Source organism: Elephantulus edwardii, unplaced genomic scaffold, assembly GCF_000299155.1.
Source record: "Elephantulus edwardii isolate Elephantulus edwardi_28Jun2011 unplaced genomic scaffold, EleEdw1.0 scaffold00029, whole genome shotgun sequence".
In the NCBI taxonomy this organism is placed as follows: Eukaryota; Metazoa; Chordata; class Mammalia; order Macroscelidea; family Macroscelididae; genus Elephantulus; species Elephantulus edwardii.
Genome location: NW_006399779.1, coordinates 3,724,613 through 3,742,539, shown reverse-complemented (window position 1 = coordinate 3,742,539; position 17,927 = coordinate 3,724,613). Strand labels below are relative to the sequence as shown.

General features: G+C 37.6%; 1 protein-coding gene across 1 annotated transcript in view; it reads left to right on the top strand.

The window, feature by feature from the left end:
* LGR4 (leucine-rich repeat containing G protein-coupled receptor 4) overlaps nt 1-17,927 on the top strand; it is a 150,688-nt gene that overhangs the window by 118,725 nt on the left and 14,036 nt on the right. The window contains exons 7-13 of the mRNA XM_006883773.1: nt 8,346-8,561; nt 9,774-9,845; nt 12,252-12,320; nt 13,439-13,510; nt 13,698-13,769; nt 14,090-14,158; nt 17,029-17,100. Of these exons, the coding sequence (XP_006883835.1) occupies nt 8,346-8,561; nt 9,774-9,845; nt 12,252-12,320; nt 13,439-13,510; nt 13,698-13,769; nt 14,090-14,158; nt 17,029-17,100 (642 nt within the window). The remainder of the gene's footprint in view (nt 1-8,345; nt 8,562-9,773; nt 9,846-12,251; nt 12,321-13,438; nt 13,511-13,697; nt 13,770-14,089; nt 14,159-17,028; nt 17,101-17,927) is intronic.

Below are 17,927 nucleotides of genomic sequence, written 5' to 3'. Positions count from 1 at the left end.
AGCTAATGACTGTTGAGTTGATTCCAACCCGTGGAAGCTCCATGTGTATCAGAGTAGAATTTTGGTCCTTAGCATTTTTAATGGCTGATTTTTTGAAAATTATATAGCTTTTCTATCCAAGGTGCCTTAGGGTGGACTAGAACCCCTAACCTTTTGGTTATCTGCTGGAGTCCACCTGGAGGAATAGAACTCAAATGAAAAAGCATTTCTCAATGCAAGACATTTTTTTAACTTCTACTAGAATCAACCAAAAAGTCAAAGCAAGACAAGAAAAACATGATGTTTGTTTACCTCCTAACAAACTTGGGAGGACAGAGTGGAACTGCTGGAGAGCATTTCTGAGGCTGTAAATCGTTATGGGAGCAGGAGACTAACTGCTGATAGTTTTGAACCACCAACTTTTGTGTTGGCAATGCAATGCTTAACCACATTGTGCTCTGCTTTTAACTTGTGTGATAAATTTAATGAGACTAAGGCATAATTTCTCACAGTGTGTTAATTTCACTACCAGGAATAGTATCATTAGAGAGAGTTTGCTTCATTGTCATTTCCTCAGCCGTATCCTATAAATTATACTAATTTTCTCCTTAAAGGTAGGCTCTAGGAAGCCATATGTTTGAAAATCTACCCCTGATTATTCTCATGAATGCCTAAGTTTTGAGAAGAGTCTTGAAGGAGGGAGGGGACAAAAATCCAGCTGTAATAATTAGAACACTTAGGTCTTCTGGATTAGAAATTTACATTTAATTACCTCTCAGGTAAAATTATGTAGGAAATATGTGTGTTCAAAAACTTGAGAGGCTGCATTTGCATTTCCCCCTGTAAATGAAAAGGGGTTAAAAAAAAAAACCATGCAATTGGAAATAAGTCAAATGTTCTCTCACATCCATTTGCTAATATAAAAACTCCTTTAATTAAACATTATGAATTATAGATTGCCTTTGGATTTTAGATTAGATAATGACAAGTGAATGTGAAAATAAAAATATGCACAAATAAAGCACCTATCATATGCTATAAAAGTTAAACTTTAAAGAGGAGTTTCTGGGTGTTGCCTGTTTAATTTCTAGTTTAAATAGAACTGGAATTTAAAGTAGAAATGTATTAAGTAACTTATTTCTCCAGAATATCAAGTTATAAACTATAAGGAACTATAACTATTCATGGATGGCTCAGTGGTTAAAGCACTCACCTGCACAAGGTTGGAAATTTGAACGCACCATCCACTTCTTGGGAAAAGGTTGTGGCAGTGTGCTTCTGCCAAGATTACAGCTTTTAAAACCCCATGGGGGCCATTCTCTTCTACCCTTTTGGGTTGGTTTGAATCAGAATTGACTCAGTGGCAACGGGTTTGATTTTTTTGTTTGTTTGTTAATTTGTTTTGCTTATTAGTAACAAGTATTAAAGGTGTCCTTGTTTTCTTCTACTTCTTCAGAGTTGATTTTGCTTCAGGATAGTCATACAGTGTTGTTTTTGTGTCTGAAGACTTAATGATCAAAGTACTAAATCATTCTGTCAAGTTAGAAGATTTTAAAGGTTTTTAAGAAGGGAAACATCTGATTTTAAACTTTGAAATAGAAAAAGTATCACACTAACATAGAAATGATTTCCTTCTGATTGGTGATTAGTAAAAATACTTGTTATTTAGATCAAAGAAGGTATTCTACCCCCCCCAAAAAAAACCCTCCACAGGTTTCCCCTTCTTCCAAAATGATGTTTGGTTGCTTGTTTTTATTAATATGTACCTGATCTTCAGTTGCTATCTTATTGCTTAACATTTTGCATTTATAATAACTATTTTCAGTTGACACTTCTAATGGTCAGGCCCCCCTAAGGACAGCTAGCTTCAGAGTGACCTCTGTGGTCAGTGGCCTAATTACCTTGAGACACTTTTCACCCATTCTTCCGGTGTGTCTTGGACTGGACACTGAGGGTGTTAGATGACAACAGGATGAAATAAAGGGGTTTTTTTTGTGCAAGTGCAAAGTTGGCTTTTTTTGTTATATAACAGTAATTATAACTAATTGCTGTAATGAATTACAATGTCTCATCAAGAAATGAGGTCTTGCCCTAGGCAGGTAGAGTCCAGATGAAGGCCCAAGGGTGCCTGGGATATTGGTGGGGGGAGATGGCAATGTGAAGGGAAAGGGAAGAGGACTGAGCGGGTGGAGTACAAGTGAGGTGCCACCCAGGGAGGCTGGCAGGTGGCAGCAGGCAGTGGCTTCTACCCTGTGGGGAAAGTGTCATCCACACCACGCAAATTCCAGGATACACTGGGGGTGCTCGATGGGTAATGATCGACAGAAGGACTATGCACCCAGGTGCTCTCCCTCCCCTGACTTTAACAATTTTTTACAACAAGCTTGCCTTTTAGAAACTAACTGTGTCAGTGAGTGAAGATTGAGTGTGCTGTGTTCGTCATATACTCTGTGAGCTGCATGGTTTAAATTCTCTCCAAAATTGTAGTTCAGGGAGGTGAGGAAGGGAACGTAGGAGTCAAACTTTTCTTTTTTTTTTTTTAGACATTAGGATATTTATTTATTTACTTGTATATATATCTCAAAAACATAATGAGCTGAGTTCCATGCCTGTTTTATTTAAAGAGGAAATTCTCCTGGGTTTGTTAGCATAGTGGGTGCAGTGTAAGGTTAGATACAATTGAAATTCTGCCCTGGTGTAAAACAGTCTTATCAGCACTTGAGTCAGTTTGAAAATCTGATCTTCAGACTTGAATTACAGGAAAGATTTCCTTGTAGTTTTGAGGTAGTGCTTCAGGAGCAAAGTTCATTAGAGGTTGAGGTTCACCAGAAGTGGCTTAGTGCATTGTGTATGGGCTTGATGATGGCTGCCCAATTTGAAAGGGAACTGATGACAGTTTAATGCTTAATAATACTTTAATAAAAAGTAGCATACAGTGTCATAGAAACCTGATAATAGCTAAAGCATTATCTGATTAAGCTGTTAAGTAACATGTAAAAGTTAGGTCTACTGTAATTTTTTTTTTTTTAATATATATTAGAATTATGTTTAGGTTGAATATTGGTGACTCTCAAGTCAGTTTTCCACAATAATGGAATTTCTTTACTGTCATAAAAATAGAAATTAGAAAAATCTATTATATAATTATTTTGTTAGTTTGTAGGTTTTTGCAGTAGGTGTTCCCTAGTTAATAACTCTATACGCCATCATTTAGAGCAAGAAATATTTTCAAAAAAGTACATGAGTCTGGGTCACTCACTGTCATTGCTGTTGAGTTGAGTTTTCTAAGTCTCACGTGAGGAAATTGCCCGTCTTTCTCCCACTGAGTCTTTGTGGATACAGACTGCTGGAGAGGTGCTCAGTTTGGGTTAGTGCAATGCCCATGGACTACACCACCAGAGCTCCCTTGAATTGCGGTGATACGTAAAATAGGCTTTTGAGAATAGGAAATATACAAATGCATTTTAAAGACAAAAATAGTAAGGAAATTCAATTAATACACTGTTAACCTTTTAGCCATAATAAAAACTTGGTAATTATCTCTTGAAATAAGGAGTTTGCATGCTGGAATATATTTTTTTTTCTTAATTGAGATTTTAATGAATATTTATAAAGAACCTGGGTTTCCAGTCCTTCATTGTGGCACATTTTCCTCCCTGCGCCTCCCCTCTCCATGCTGGAATATCTTAAGGAACCCACGCAACCTCTTCTCTTTGTACAATATCTAATGCTACTTACTATCTACAAAAAGCTATCCATTACAGTATTTACTTGGTCTGTTAGGATGAATATGAAGAGAATAGGCTGTAAAAATGCCACAGTTATGGTCCCTAATACTGTCTCTCTTCACTAGTCACCATGTTGTGTACTGCAGAGTTAGAACTGACTCATAGCTGACCCTCCAGCATGGGAGGAGATTACCTAGCATTCTTCCATAGAGCAGCTGGAGGATTCAAACTGGGTGCCTTCAGGATTGTGGCACAGCTTCTTAGCGGTAGGCCACCAGAGCTCCCTAGTCACTATAATGCCTTGGTATTAATTTTGTTATGTTGCCAACTCTAAGGCATGAGGTTTGCAGCTATCAGCCACTACACAATAGAAGGATGGCAGTCTCCTCTAATGTGATTTATAGCCTCTGAAAATCCTCCTGAAGTTCAGCTATGCATAGGTTCCAGCTCAGCAGTACATAATAGCAACAATAATTGATAATGTCACCAGATGATTTTTGCCTCCCATAGCTGGATTAATTTAGCCTTAATTTACACTGCTGCAAGGAGGAATGATTTAGCAGTCAGGGCCAGCTATTCAAATCCATTAACTGCATGGATGATTGATTAACCTGGACTTTGATGTAACAGATTTCTGAGAAATAGATTTCCTCCAACTTCTTTCAGCCCATCCCTAACCTTCACTCCCACCCTCCAATTAACATTGATTAAAGAAGCACATGGGTGTATTTTATTTTACTGGGAGATAATCCTTTTCAAACCCAGGGAGGTGCAGAAGACAAGAGGGTATTTTCTAGTCATTCTACTGAAGCCCTTATGGTTTTTAAAAGAAAAGGGGAAACAGAGAGTGAGACCTTTTCTCTGTGAAACATTGATTTCAGGTGAAGTGCACACTCTGGGTGTGCCACCAACACTGGCATGTGAATGAAGGCACAAGGGTTAACCGTTTGAGTCACCACACATCCTTCTTCCAAATGGAATCACTTTTCATTTAAGGACTCTGTTTTTCCAAATTTCTTCTAACTTGTCCCTTAAAAATTTTGTGGGTGGTTTTGTTGTTGTTGTTGTTTTACATACAGAGCAAATGAGCTTATTGTGGTATTCTTACTTGTATAGAAGGTAGTTTTCTTAATGATTTAGCCCAGAACTTACCTGATTATGTGACTACAAATGAAGGCCATACCTTTTTTTAAAAAAAATCATGTAGCACTGGGCCAGTATTTTGTTCTGTTGAATACGGGGTGTACATATTAGTTGAAACTGACTCTGTAGCTCCCAACAACAATACCATATAAAGTTCTGGAGTAATATAAAGAATGTATTTGACACTAAAGTTTTGTGGTGTTTTTGTTTTGTGGTGGGTTTTGTTTTTAAAGCTACGACAACTATCCTTATATTACCTTCGTGATAAACTTACAGGAGAGATTTAGTTACCATGAAGTGTTGTATGTGTGTAAGAGGGGGTGCAGCTCACTTTTTTTAACTATAAATGCATGTCATCACCAGTTTAATTTAAGTGCTTTTTTGACTTTTAACCCTGTATCAGTGGAAACTAGAACATTTTCGGTTTGGACTTGTTTAAATCCTACCCCTTACCTGACTGTGAGGACACATACTTTGATCCTTGACTACATATTTCTGTACTGTTCATTCCCTTCTTGAGTTCTGATCTAACACCTTCGACTGCTGCCTGAAAGATTGGAGACTTGCAGGCAGCTGGGTGTTTGTATGTTTGTTTTAGGCTTCTGATCTGGTCACTCGGAGGTTTGGGGTATGGACCAGAGAGATCTCTGCCACGCTGTGAACCCTAAGGCTGCCCCTCTGGGGTTTTGAATCCTCTGGATATCAGGGAGAAAGATGGCCCTTCTGAGTGATTTAAATAAAGCCTTGGAACTCATTGAAGGGTCCTCTGGAGTCATTCACACTCAAAGGCAATGAAGTTTTATTTATTTTTAATCTAATCACTGGGAGCGGCAAGAAATTGCTGGAGCATATAAAGCTTGTCTCCGCTCTGTCCCATGTGTTTCAGTTGGTAAGAATATTCCTTGTACATCTCAGTTTTTTGTTGTTGCTATTTTTGTTTATTCTTCAGACCTCAGAGATACTTTTCCTAACTGACATTTTAAGGAGCCGCATTTCTTACCTCCCATTAATCTTTATCTTTCTTGTTTATTTGCTTAGAGCTCTTTTTAGGCATTCTGTAAATCATTTTGTTCTAGATTTGGGGTCACCCGCACTCAAGAACATCAGCCTCACAGATACCAACCTACTTGTGCTTAATATTTTATCCTTTATGCCTAACAGGGGACTCAATTAGAATGTACTGAATGAATTAAAGATCACTAAGTCAACTAAGAGTCCAGCTAGGGAGCTTTAGCACCTTAATGGTAAGGAGTTCTGCTGCCGACCCAAAGGCATACGGTTTGAATCCACCAGCTGCTCCCAGAGAGAAGGGTGGACTCTCATCCTGTGTGATTTACTGCCTCTGAAAACCTGCTGGAGGGTCCACCATGAGTTGGTTCTGACTTGACAGTAATATCAAGAGTACAACTTAAGTTACATTATTTGGTAATTGTGTATGATCGTTGTATAATTGCATTTTTAGTGTCTAACTCTCAAAAATACAGGAGATTGTGAATTCGCTCTCTCGCTGAGTGTGTGTATAATTTGAACATATTCCTACCTATTTACTAAAGTGAATCTCCTAAATGGCTCTATGACTAATCCTTTTGCTGAGATTTTTGTGTCTTCTCAGAGGTCAGTTTTAGCAAGTCTGAGAGAAAACAACTCTAAAAATGTTCTTTAGGTGCATCTTTAAGGCTTAGTTTCCCAGACTGTACCTCTTTACATGTTTGTTTGTTTTTTTTGTGTATTCTTAACTATGTTGGAAAGCTTTAGTAAGATACCACAAGGACCCGAGGTATTTCATCCCCACTGGTAATGGGTTTGATTCTTGGTTTTAATCTGCCTCCTGGAACATCTGCGTGGGGCAAACGGTGAATGTGCTCTTCTGCTCACCCTAAGTTAGCTGGTTCAGGGTCACTCAGTGGTTCCTTGGAGCACAGTCCTTACCATCTACTTGTGAAAAACCAGCCATTGAAAGTCCTGTGGAAAACAGTTCCAGTCTGACACACCTGGGCTTGCCACGAACCAGGTAGAATTGACTGAGGGCCAACTTGTTGTTTTTAAATCTGTCTCAGGAAGTATTGTCCCTCTGGAGTAAGTCAGAGTTAGCCAGGAGCTGGAACCTGTCACTTGCCTGAAGGGGGAATGAAGATAATGTTTGGGACTGAAGTTTGAGTTGTACTAGTGACAAGAAGTAAATTTGAAATTACTTAAATGTACAACTTAAACTTCTTGAACTAAAAGAAACTTTCAAGTTCCTATTTCTGAAGACATTTGCTGTCATTTAGACTCTCCACCATTTCATCATATTCTTTAAATTTTTAGAAAAAGGCCCAACCAAGCCTTTGAGCTATAAATTTAATGGTAAGGAATATCAGCAGGGGATTTGTGAGGGAAGTTGTGATTTGCCTGGCATGTACTGTGCCTCACCATGTTAATACCAGCATGGCTCTGTGTTGAAAAGTGATTATTCCAGTGATTGCACCTGGTGTGCCAACAATGACACCTAGGACTTAGTTTTCCCAATTTTTGGATGGTAAGTTAATTTTTAAGTCTGAGTAAGCCTATTAATAGGGTGTCCTTAATTCCAAGGTTTTTGGAAGAAGTAACTATTAAAGCCATAGCAGCATCTGTTCATCAGAGTAACATTTCAGTTGTTCCGACACAGTTTGACCTTTTCCTAAAAAAATGTTAATTTTAGTAAACCTAGTTTTTAGAAGTATTGTTCCTAGGGAACTTTGGTGGCCTAGATGATCAGAAGTTGTACTACCAACACCACAGGCAGATAATTTTAATCTGCTAGCTGTTCCATAGCAGAAAGATGGACATTCTCTTTCCCTGCAGCCTCTGAAAACCCATTGGAGGGTCAGTTGTGGATTGGTTCCTACTCAGCAGCAGTGAGTGCGTGTGTGTGCGCGCGTGTGCTGGGGGAAGCAGGATTGCCATGTTGTTACCTGATGGCTGTGCTTTTGGCTCTCCTCTTGAAAAGATGTATAATTGAGAATCTGTGTGGAAATTATTTAGTGCTTAAATTTTTTTGGTAAACATTTTCTAAATGGTTTATGACCTTTTATTACCAATCACAGTGCAGTTAAATTTAATGTCAAATATTAGTTATTAAATTGGAAATGAAGAGACTTATTTACACAGCTTGGTTTCTTTGTTTTTGGTGAGTATATTCTGAAATATAAAATTGAAGCCTAAGCTTTATAAGAGTCCTTACCCTTTTAAAACATATCCTTTTGTTTGAAAGTTAATTATTAATTGAAGTACAGTGAAGATTCAGATTTGGAGAAATCCCTTTGTTCTAAAGGCAAGAACTGATCTTCACCCACTGGTCTTGGACACATTTTTAGATTTTATTCATACTTCCAGTGAAATTCAAGAATTGAGACACGTCCCTGGTAATTTTTAAAATTCCTTTTTGTTTTGAGCTTCAGGATTACGTGCCTGAGATTGAATCACTCCACTAGAATTTGTTACTCAGCGTGGTCGTTTCTGTTTGTGTGTCAGGCGCTTGGATGCCAACCACATTACTTCAGTCCCCGAGGACAGTTTTGAGGGGCTCATCCAGTTGCGGCATCTGTGGCTCGATGACAACAGCTTGACGGAGGTGCCTGTGCGTCCCCTCAGCAACCTTCCCACCCTGCAGGCACTCACCTTGGCGCTCAACAAAATCGCAAGCATCCCAGATTATGCCTTTACCAACCTTTCAAGTCTAGTGGTTCTGTAAGTATCCGTCCCTGTTAATACCGATAGGGTTTTGTATTTATTTGTGGGAAGAAAACAAGATTGTTGCGATAAAACTATTTCAGCTCCCACTTGGTGTGAATCATTCTTAGAAGAATTGCTCTTTGGGAGATTGAATGTGCTGACTTTTAAGAATAGAACAATAGTGTTACATTATAACATTTTCTCTCCCTAAAATAAATGACCATTTTTATTTATGAAGTTGTGTCCTTCAGCAGACATTTATACCACTTTTATTACAAGCCAACACTGTATATACTTGCTAAAAGAAATGAAATAATTTTGAGATGCTCACAGAAAATATGTTCCAGAGATAGTTAATGATTTCATCTCTCTTCTTTCTCTCTTCAAAGAATTTAAGATCCTTTGTATTTTGAGTCTTTCATAACCTGAACTAATGAAATACATTTCCTTTTAAGTCCCTATAGCTGCTTCCTGCATTTGTCAGTGGGCACTCTTCCTTCATATAATTCTCCATAAAAGAGTTTACCAGAAATTTGCCTCAGATACTTAAGAACTAACTACAACTTTTATTTGATATATATAAATAAAAATGTTGTTATGTGCCGTCGAGTTGCCTGTGACCCATAGCGACCCTATGTACAGCAGCTCTGAACCCTTCCCTGTCCTGAGCCAGTCTCACTAATTCCCACACAATAACCCCCATTGCCCCAGTTACTGTATCAATCCATCTCATCTGGGTTCTCCCTCTCCTGCAATGTCCATCCACCCTTTCCAAGCATGTCCTTCTCCAAGGACTGTTCTCTCCTAGCCACGTGCCTAAAGAATGTGAGACTGAGCTTCAGTATCCTAGCCTCCAAGAAGCAACTTGGTTTCACCCTCTCTAAGGCACCTATGTGTTTTCTTGGCCGTCCAAGAGTCTTTTCCAGCACCACAAAGTGAAGGCATAGATGATTCTTCTATCATCCTTAGTCATACTCATCAATATCTGTACCTTTTTTCCCCTATTAGAGAATTTTTCTTTTTCTGTGGGGATTCTATGTTTGGTTAATTCTAGTCTATATAATGCATCTGTTAAGAGATAACCTTATGTAAATAGGTTTTGATAGTTAAGTGTTGAAATGTTTAGCTACACCATTCCTTTAAACTGTGCATATTGAGGGCTGTGGAACAATGATAGTGCATGCTTCCAGATGTAAAAGCCATTTCATGCTTTTTATCCCCTTCTAGGCATCTTCACAACAATAAAATTAAAAGCTTGGGTCTACACTGCTTTGATGGACTAGATAATCTGGAGACCTTGTGAGTATGTTCATATTCTGGGTACGCAGACTATGATGTTGTCAGTGAACTTTGTTTTTCATAGCTGGAGAAGGAAAAAAAAACCACAACTTTGGTCTGGAATTCAGCTCATTATTAATTTGCATTAATACATGACTGTATTTTTTCCATCAAAATGCCCAGTTAGAAGAGATAATCTAAATTAATGATTTAAAGTAGTATGCAAGCTTAAATGTCATGTTTCTTTCAAAAATACATGTTTAAAAGCAGATTAATATGTGAATACTTCTGAAATGACTTCTGACTAAGATGTCACAATTCTTTCTTATGAGAAAAATTTGTCTTTGTTTCCCCCCATTTCAATTCCTTTGCCAGTTCTTAACACTAACTTTGAATGCTTGTAGAGATCGCTTTTATTTGCCTTCCACTCCCTGAATGCCATCGAATCAGAATGGACTCGCAGCTGACTCTTGAGCAGGTTTTCGGAGGATGTAAATTGCTTAGGAAATCTCCCATCTTTCTCCCCAGAAGCCTCTGGTGGTTTGGAACCACTGCCTTTGAATTAGCTCAACTCCCATGGGCTAGACCACCAAGGTTCTCTTTTATGTGCTTAAATGCAACAAATGAAGGTTTTCCATTTTTGTTTATGATACATTTGTTGCTTCCACTAACCTGTTTTGAGATTTCTGGTTCCTTTGATTGCACATTGTATCACAATATGAATAATCGATACCTTACAACTGTACATAATCAAGAATAGTATCTTTATTTTTGTTTTCTCAATTTACATTGGTAACTTTTTTTCAAACAACTACAATATATTATTGTGTTACAGGAAATGAGTCATGAAATGTTGCAATTTATTCAGGTGGTTAAAGCCTAGTTGGAATGCTAAGTTACTGTGTGTGTGTGTGTGTGTGTGTGTGTGTGTGTGTGTGTGTGTGTGTGTTTTCTTTTTTTTTTTCTTAAGTAAATTTTGTGGTTAACTGTCAGTTAATGAGAGCACTTAAATTATTTTGTTATGGTTGTTGTTGTGTACCATAGTGTGGAAACCGACCCATAGCTGACTCTCCAGTGGGTTTCCAGAGGCAATTAATTGAACAGAAGGAGATTGCCCATCCTTGGACCACATCACTTTGGGATTGCAGTGTAGCTTCTTGCCACTAGACCTAATTCTTTTAGGACTATATATCTATTTTCTGTCTAAGAAATTTAAAAGACATTGAACATCAGTGTATATTTGGGAGTTGAAACTCTTGAAGACAGCATTTCATACAATGGTAGAATAGTACTTAACCATATTGGGCTGATAAGGGAAAAGTTGGTGGTTTGAATCCAACAGCTACTTCTAGTGAGAAAGGGAGCATTTTCCTTCCAGAACGATTTACAGTCTCAGAAGCCAGAGGGTTGCTGTGAGTTGAAATTGACCAGGCAGCATGTAAATGCCAATGTAGTAACTAGAAAACTCAATGGGTCTCCTTATCCTAGGCCTTGCATACCATTCCAGTTACCTCAAACTTAAATCTTTCTTTTCAGTTAAATATTTTTGGTTGCTGTTATTCCTTTGTAGAAAAGATAATGCAGTTGGTTCCTAAGGAGCTGACCTTTTTAATTTTAAACTTAATTAATTTTGAAATCCTATGCCAACTTGCTTTTCAGGTTAAGAGAAATTAAAATGTAAACATTCAAAATTAAGACTCATTAATATAGTTAAGTGTAACTCCTCTCTTTGCTAATAATTAAAGATTTTTAATAATTTGTTGCCTACCTGAAGGCAGAAATTGTTCCAATTCATTAACGTTTTTCTCCTTGTTGAGGCTAATGTCAGACTATCATAATGATTATGAGACTAGTGTCAGAAGCATCTTGGTCAGAATTTAATTCAGGAAGCCACTTGGAATACAAGCAGCATCTCAGTTTCTGAATGAATCTCAGTCTCATCATATATATGTGGATATTCAGTAAATTCTCAAACTTACCGAGACTCAGTGCAATCCCCTGGGTTTCAAAGAGTGTACAGTTTTAACAGGAGGACACAACCATCTTTGTGCTGAGGACCCTGTGGTAGATTTGAACTGCTGGAGATGTGCAGTCTTAGCAATCAGCACAACTCTCTGTGGACTGTGCCACAGAACACCCTGAGAAATGCCATTCACCTGATGACTTACCTCATGCGTCAGCAATGATTGCAAGAGTTCTTTGAACTGGTAAAATTGTCGATCTAAAAACATTAGAGCAGTATCTTTTTTTAAATTCAGCATTCTGAGGAAAAGTGCAATTCAATAAAATTCCACATGCTCCTAGTTGGTAACGAAAGGTAATAACTGGAGGATGTAATTTTTAAAGATGCATTTGTTCCAAAATATCTTTTAAATTGAGAACAACTCTGTATTCTTAAATAATTTTCCTCTTTTTGTGTTTCCCCAGGGATTTGAATTACAATAACTTGGGGGAATTTCCTCAGGCTATTAAAGCTTTACCTAGTCTAAAAGAGTTGTGAGTATTCTTTCTCTTTATGCCTTAATATCCTTGAAATTTACCTTTTAATGTGTCTTGTATGTGTATTTTAGAACTTCTTTGTTCCACTGTACATTTACAGAACACATACACATAATCATACAAATTGGATTATGTTAGCTGGCATGGACAGATCCAAACATAGTATAGAACTAGATACTTATATCCAAAATAAAAGGTGTAATGTGTAGTCTCTGCTTTAAGGAGCTTGCAATCTTCATCTTATTGGAAAAGCCTGCCACATATAATAGATAGTTTGGTGGTAGAAGAAAATACGGAGTGAAAGAATGAACAAATTATTCTAGGGAATGTGTGAAATTGAATTAACATGTATGATCCACAATGTATATGAGTTTTATATGCAAACCAACATAAAAATAAAATGGGCATAAGAAAAGGAATTTTATTACACTTGCCTGGAAGGGGAGATACCATGATCATAAAGGTGGTTTTTCTCCAGGGTAAGGCTCATCCATTGCACTCCAGATGTGCTGACCCCTGCAATTTTCCCAACTGTGTAAAACTAGACTACATTATTTGTAGTACATGCTTTCCTTTATTAAAAAAAGAAATTATTCTGGAAAATGAGGTTGTAGAGGCTTGCAATCATTGAAAAAAGATATAGAGGAGATTTTGAGCTTTAAGAAATGGAATTGAATGAAAGAATGAAGGAGTATTTAAATATTAAGATTTGTCACAAGCAGAGGTAAGAATGTGTATAGCATAAACATGTGGGGCATTGGCAGCTGATATTATAAGACACATTGCTTAAAGACTAAATGCAGGCAGTACTGAGAGATTTGAGGTAGAGGAGAACACTTTATTCTCTGCAATCAAAAGTTCTTCGATAATGAAATAGTAAATAAATGTGTCTGAAGACAGCTATGTAGGATAAGCAGTAGATTTAGAAAGAGATGATTTGGAATTCCAAATCCTTGCATTTAAATAAAAATTCCAAAATTCCTTACATTTGAAAAAAAATTACTGTAATCACTGATAATTGTTTTATGTGCTTCTTAGCAGCAGTAGATACTTGGCTTTTAATGAATTTCACAAAAAGATTGGCATTTCAAAATCTTTTTCTCTTGTCTTTTTAGGGGATTTCATAGTAATTCTATTTCTGTTATCCCGGATGGAGCATTTGGTGGTAATCCACTCTTAAGAACTATGTAAGTATTTTTGAAAGTTTCTTTTAATGTCTAATCATCTAAAGCCATAGCTATACAATGCCAAACGTCTGGCTGGAGGATAAAAAACATTCAGGCTTTTAGTTATATGGGCTTTGTGAACATGGACTGAATATAGGGTTTCTTGGGAACATATGAAAAAAAATTACACTTTTTTTTATCTTTACAGAAATTTGTATGATAACCCTTTGTCTTTTGTGGGGAACTCAGCATTTTACAATTTGTCTGACCTGCATTCCATGTAAGTATTGTGAATATTTAAAAACAAACCTGAATATTTAAGTAATAATTTAAATGGGGAAACAAGGATTTATTACTGTAAGCTCCCAAAATCAAAATTGTTTCCCTTTGTGCTGAAGCCAGAGAACTGCTCTGAAATATATTATGATTCTGGTAGGAACACCTGCCCAAATTGTCAAACTATAGCACACTTTCAAAAGATGAAACAGATTATCTTTTCAGTCATAATAATGCTGTGATTTTTAACTGAGTATGAGAGAAGATGAAAATGTTACTCTCTGAAAACTTACAATTTTTTTTTCCTCTTAATTTTTGTAAAAGAGTCATTCGGGGTGCAAGCATGGTACAGTGGTTCCCCAATCTGACTGGAACTGTCCACCTGGAGAGTCTGTAAGTGTGGTTTCTTTTAAAAGGGACTGTGTAAGGATGACTTGCTGGCCCACAGTGCAGTGTGCCAGTACTTTTCTGTAGTGATTTAAATTCATATCTGTTATTCCATTCTCCTCAATATGATCAACTATAGCTAGAATTGCATGTTTATACTGAGATGGTGTATAGTGTGTAAACATTTAGAAAGTTGTTTGGAGTTAGATTTTAAAATGACCAACCTGCACATTTGATCATGGCAATTTCCGTGAGTAGACGGATCCAAGATTTTGATTACTCCTTCAGCCCTCCAGATAGCTAGGTGGTACATGTGGTGGCTAGGGATGCCAGTCACAGTATGGTAATTTCCATATGTGCCAAATTAGAAGAAAATGGAAATCACACTGAACAAAAGAGTTTCAAGAAACAACATATGATCAGTAGGCAATTGTTATGAAAGAGGAAGTTCAGGCCGCTCTGAAGGACGTGGCAAAATTTAAAGCCCCAGGAATTGATGAATACCAATTGACATATTTCAACAGATGCTGCCCTGGACATGCTCACAAGGTTGTACCAAGAAATCCGAGGACTACTACCTGACCAACTGACTGGAAGAGATCCGTATTTGTTCCCATAAAAAAAAAAAAAAGACCCAACAGAGTATAGAAATGATCGAACAATATCACTAATATCACATACTAGCAAAATCCTGCTGGAGATTATTGAGAAACAACTAGAACAGTACATTGACAGGGAACTGTTAGAAATATAAGCAGGGTTTAGAATAGGTCATGGCCCTAGAAACATTATAGCCAATGTTAAATGGATCTTGGCAGAAAGCAAAGAGTACCAGAGGAATGTCTGTCTGTGTTGTCTCATTGACTCTGCAAAGACATTTGACTGCAGATCACAACAAATTGTGGCTAACCTTGAGGAAAATGGAATCCTAGAACACTATTGCTTATGCAAAACTTATACTTGGACCAGGAAGCAGTCCTTAGAACAGAGCAGGGAAGCACTGTATGGTTCAAAATCAGGAAAGGAGTGTGCCAGAGATGTATCCTGTTCCCATACCTTTTATATATGTATGTATACACACACACACACACACACACACACACACACACACACACACACAGATTGTTTGGGAAGCAGGGATTTATGAGAAGGAATATGGCATCAGGGTTGGAGAAGAGTCATCAACAACCTACGTTATGCAGATGATACAACCTTGCATGCTGAAACTGAGGAAGACCTTAAGAACTTGCTGCAGAAGGATGTTGCAGATGTGAATTGAAGGTTAGCATCAAGAAAACAAGGATTCTCACCACTTGGCCAATTGGTAGTACCATGATAGATAGACAAGAGACTGAGATTGTTAACAATTATAGCTTGCTTGGCTCCACAATCAACACTCTTGGCACCAGCAGTCAGGAAATCAAAAGACGAATTGCATTGGGAAAATCTGTTGTCAAGGACCTCTCCTGAGTACTGAAAAGCAACGATGTCAGTCTAGAGAACTAAGGTTTGCCTACTCTAGTCCATGGTCTTCATCAGAGAGCTGGACATTGACTAAGGATGACAAGAAGAATCGATGCCTTTTAATTGTGATGCTGGAAAAGAGGCTTGAACATACCATGGACTGCCAAAAAAACAAATAGGTCTGTCTTGAAACGGGTGTAAAAAAAAAAAACAGGGTGAGACCAAGTTTCTCATTGGAGGCTAGGATTTTGAAGCTTTGTCTTATGTACTTTGGGCATGTTGCCAGGAGAAACTGGTCCTTGGAGAAGGTCATCATGCTCAGAAGGGAGGAGAGACAGTACAGGAGAGGAAGACCCTGGATTAGATGGATTGATACAGTAATTGGGGCAATGGGAGTTGGTGTGTCAGAATCAGTGACTGATTCAGGACAAGACAGGATTCAGAGTTGCTGTACATAGGATCTCTGTAGGTCTCAGGTGGCTCGATGGCACATAATAATAACAAAAGGGGATTTAAGCTTGACTTTAAGGTGGTTTAGAAGTGTTGGAAATAGTCAAGCAAGTGATGTGTGAAAAGTAAGTAAAAAAAGATACTAGAAGTGAGTTGAATGATAAGGTGGTTGGGGAAATAGTCTATTTGGCCAAATGAACATATAGCCAAGCCTTAGCCCCTCACTGGAACTGCTCCAGACCTTTGTGCTTTGGAATTCCTCTGTGCCTCTCTGCTTCCTCCCACCATTCAGTCTGCTTAGCAGCAGTGAAAATAGGAAGGGTCAGAAACTAGAGATATTCGAGAAGGAAAGAACAGAGATTGAAGCTCAACCAGAGATGGGAGCATAGGGAAGAGACAGGAAACATTTTGAACTCTTGAGCCATGTTAACTAGGAAGAAAGGTAGAAATAAGATTTGTGATCCAGGATTCCATGATACTTAATGTTATAAATATTTTGATTCAGTGACTGGGGCAATCGGGATGGGAGTATCAGAGACAATGCGATTGGCACAGGACAGAGAGGACTTTAGGGCTGTTGTACATAGAGTCGCTATGAGTCACAAATGACCCAATGGCACATAACAACAACAACAACAACAAGGTGAGAGATCTTGCAGATTATTATGGTACAGGCTATGAATAAGAATTCGTGTTTTGTGTTCAAATATGTGGGAAATTCAGTCAATTGTTTGCACCACAAAGCCATCTCATTTCACTTCTCTCTGTTACTGTGAAGATAGTATCCATGTGGAGGGCTAAATCACCTTCCCATGTGTTTGACTTTGGGGAGTGAAGAGGCAACTGGGTGCATAAACTCTAGTCTGTCTGAAAATATATAAGCCGTTATTTTTCAAATCAGAATAGCATTTGTTTGCTGTCTTGACTTCGATCATTTCTCACGTGAATCCTGGTTTCCACAGGACCTTGACAGGCACTAAGATAAGCAGCATACCCAGTAATTTGTGCCAAGAACAAAAGATGCTCAGGACCTTGTAAGTTGGATTCTCCTTCTCTTATATTTTTGATACATAATGACTTTTAATTTTATTATCTATTTTTATATGGTAGTTTTAACTTACTGTAATGCTTTTTCCTTCATGGAAATGAGTAGGAATTCTGGTCGTCCAGAGAGTACGTAATGTGCATTTGACTGAGGTTTGTGTCTAAAGCACATTTTCACAGTGGCACAGGATAGGACATGTTTTCCAAATGCTGAGTCGTAACAACATAAAGCACACATCTTATGACATGAGTTTGAACAAAGTTCAAGGAAGGGAGAAAAAAAAGATTGTTGTTTTTTCTTAGCCTGATTACTTGCCTTTATTCTCCACCCACCCACCCCCCGCCCCCATCCAACCCTGCCTCCAATTTCTGCTCTTTCATCCATAACCTAAGTAGAGACTCAATCTTTCTTGATCAGGAGCCAACTGATTGTGTTTTTAAAAACATTAGACTGTTGGACTGACCTAGAAGTTATGAATAGATAGATAGGTAGGGTAGGTAGGTTGATAATGATACATAAATGTTAGAAGAACAAGAAAGTTACTAAATTGTCAGTTTTCAATAGAGAGAGATGGTAATAAGTGACTAATTAAACAAATCATTAAACAGTGTGATAAAGTATAAACTTAAGCAGTTTCCTTCAGGAAAATTGCAGTGAGTTAACTAAGAATTAACTAGTTTAAATTTTTTCTTTTACAGAAATACTTAAAAAGAATTGTGAATGTATATATTCTACTTCTTATATCTTTAATTAGAGATCACAGAAATGAATGTATTTTCTTTTTTTTCTATAATTATATTTTATTAATTTTCATAA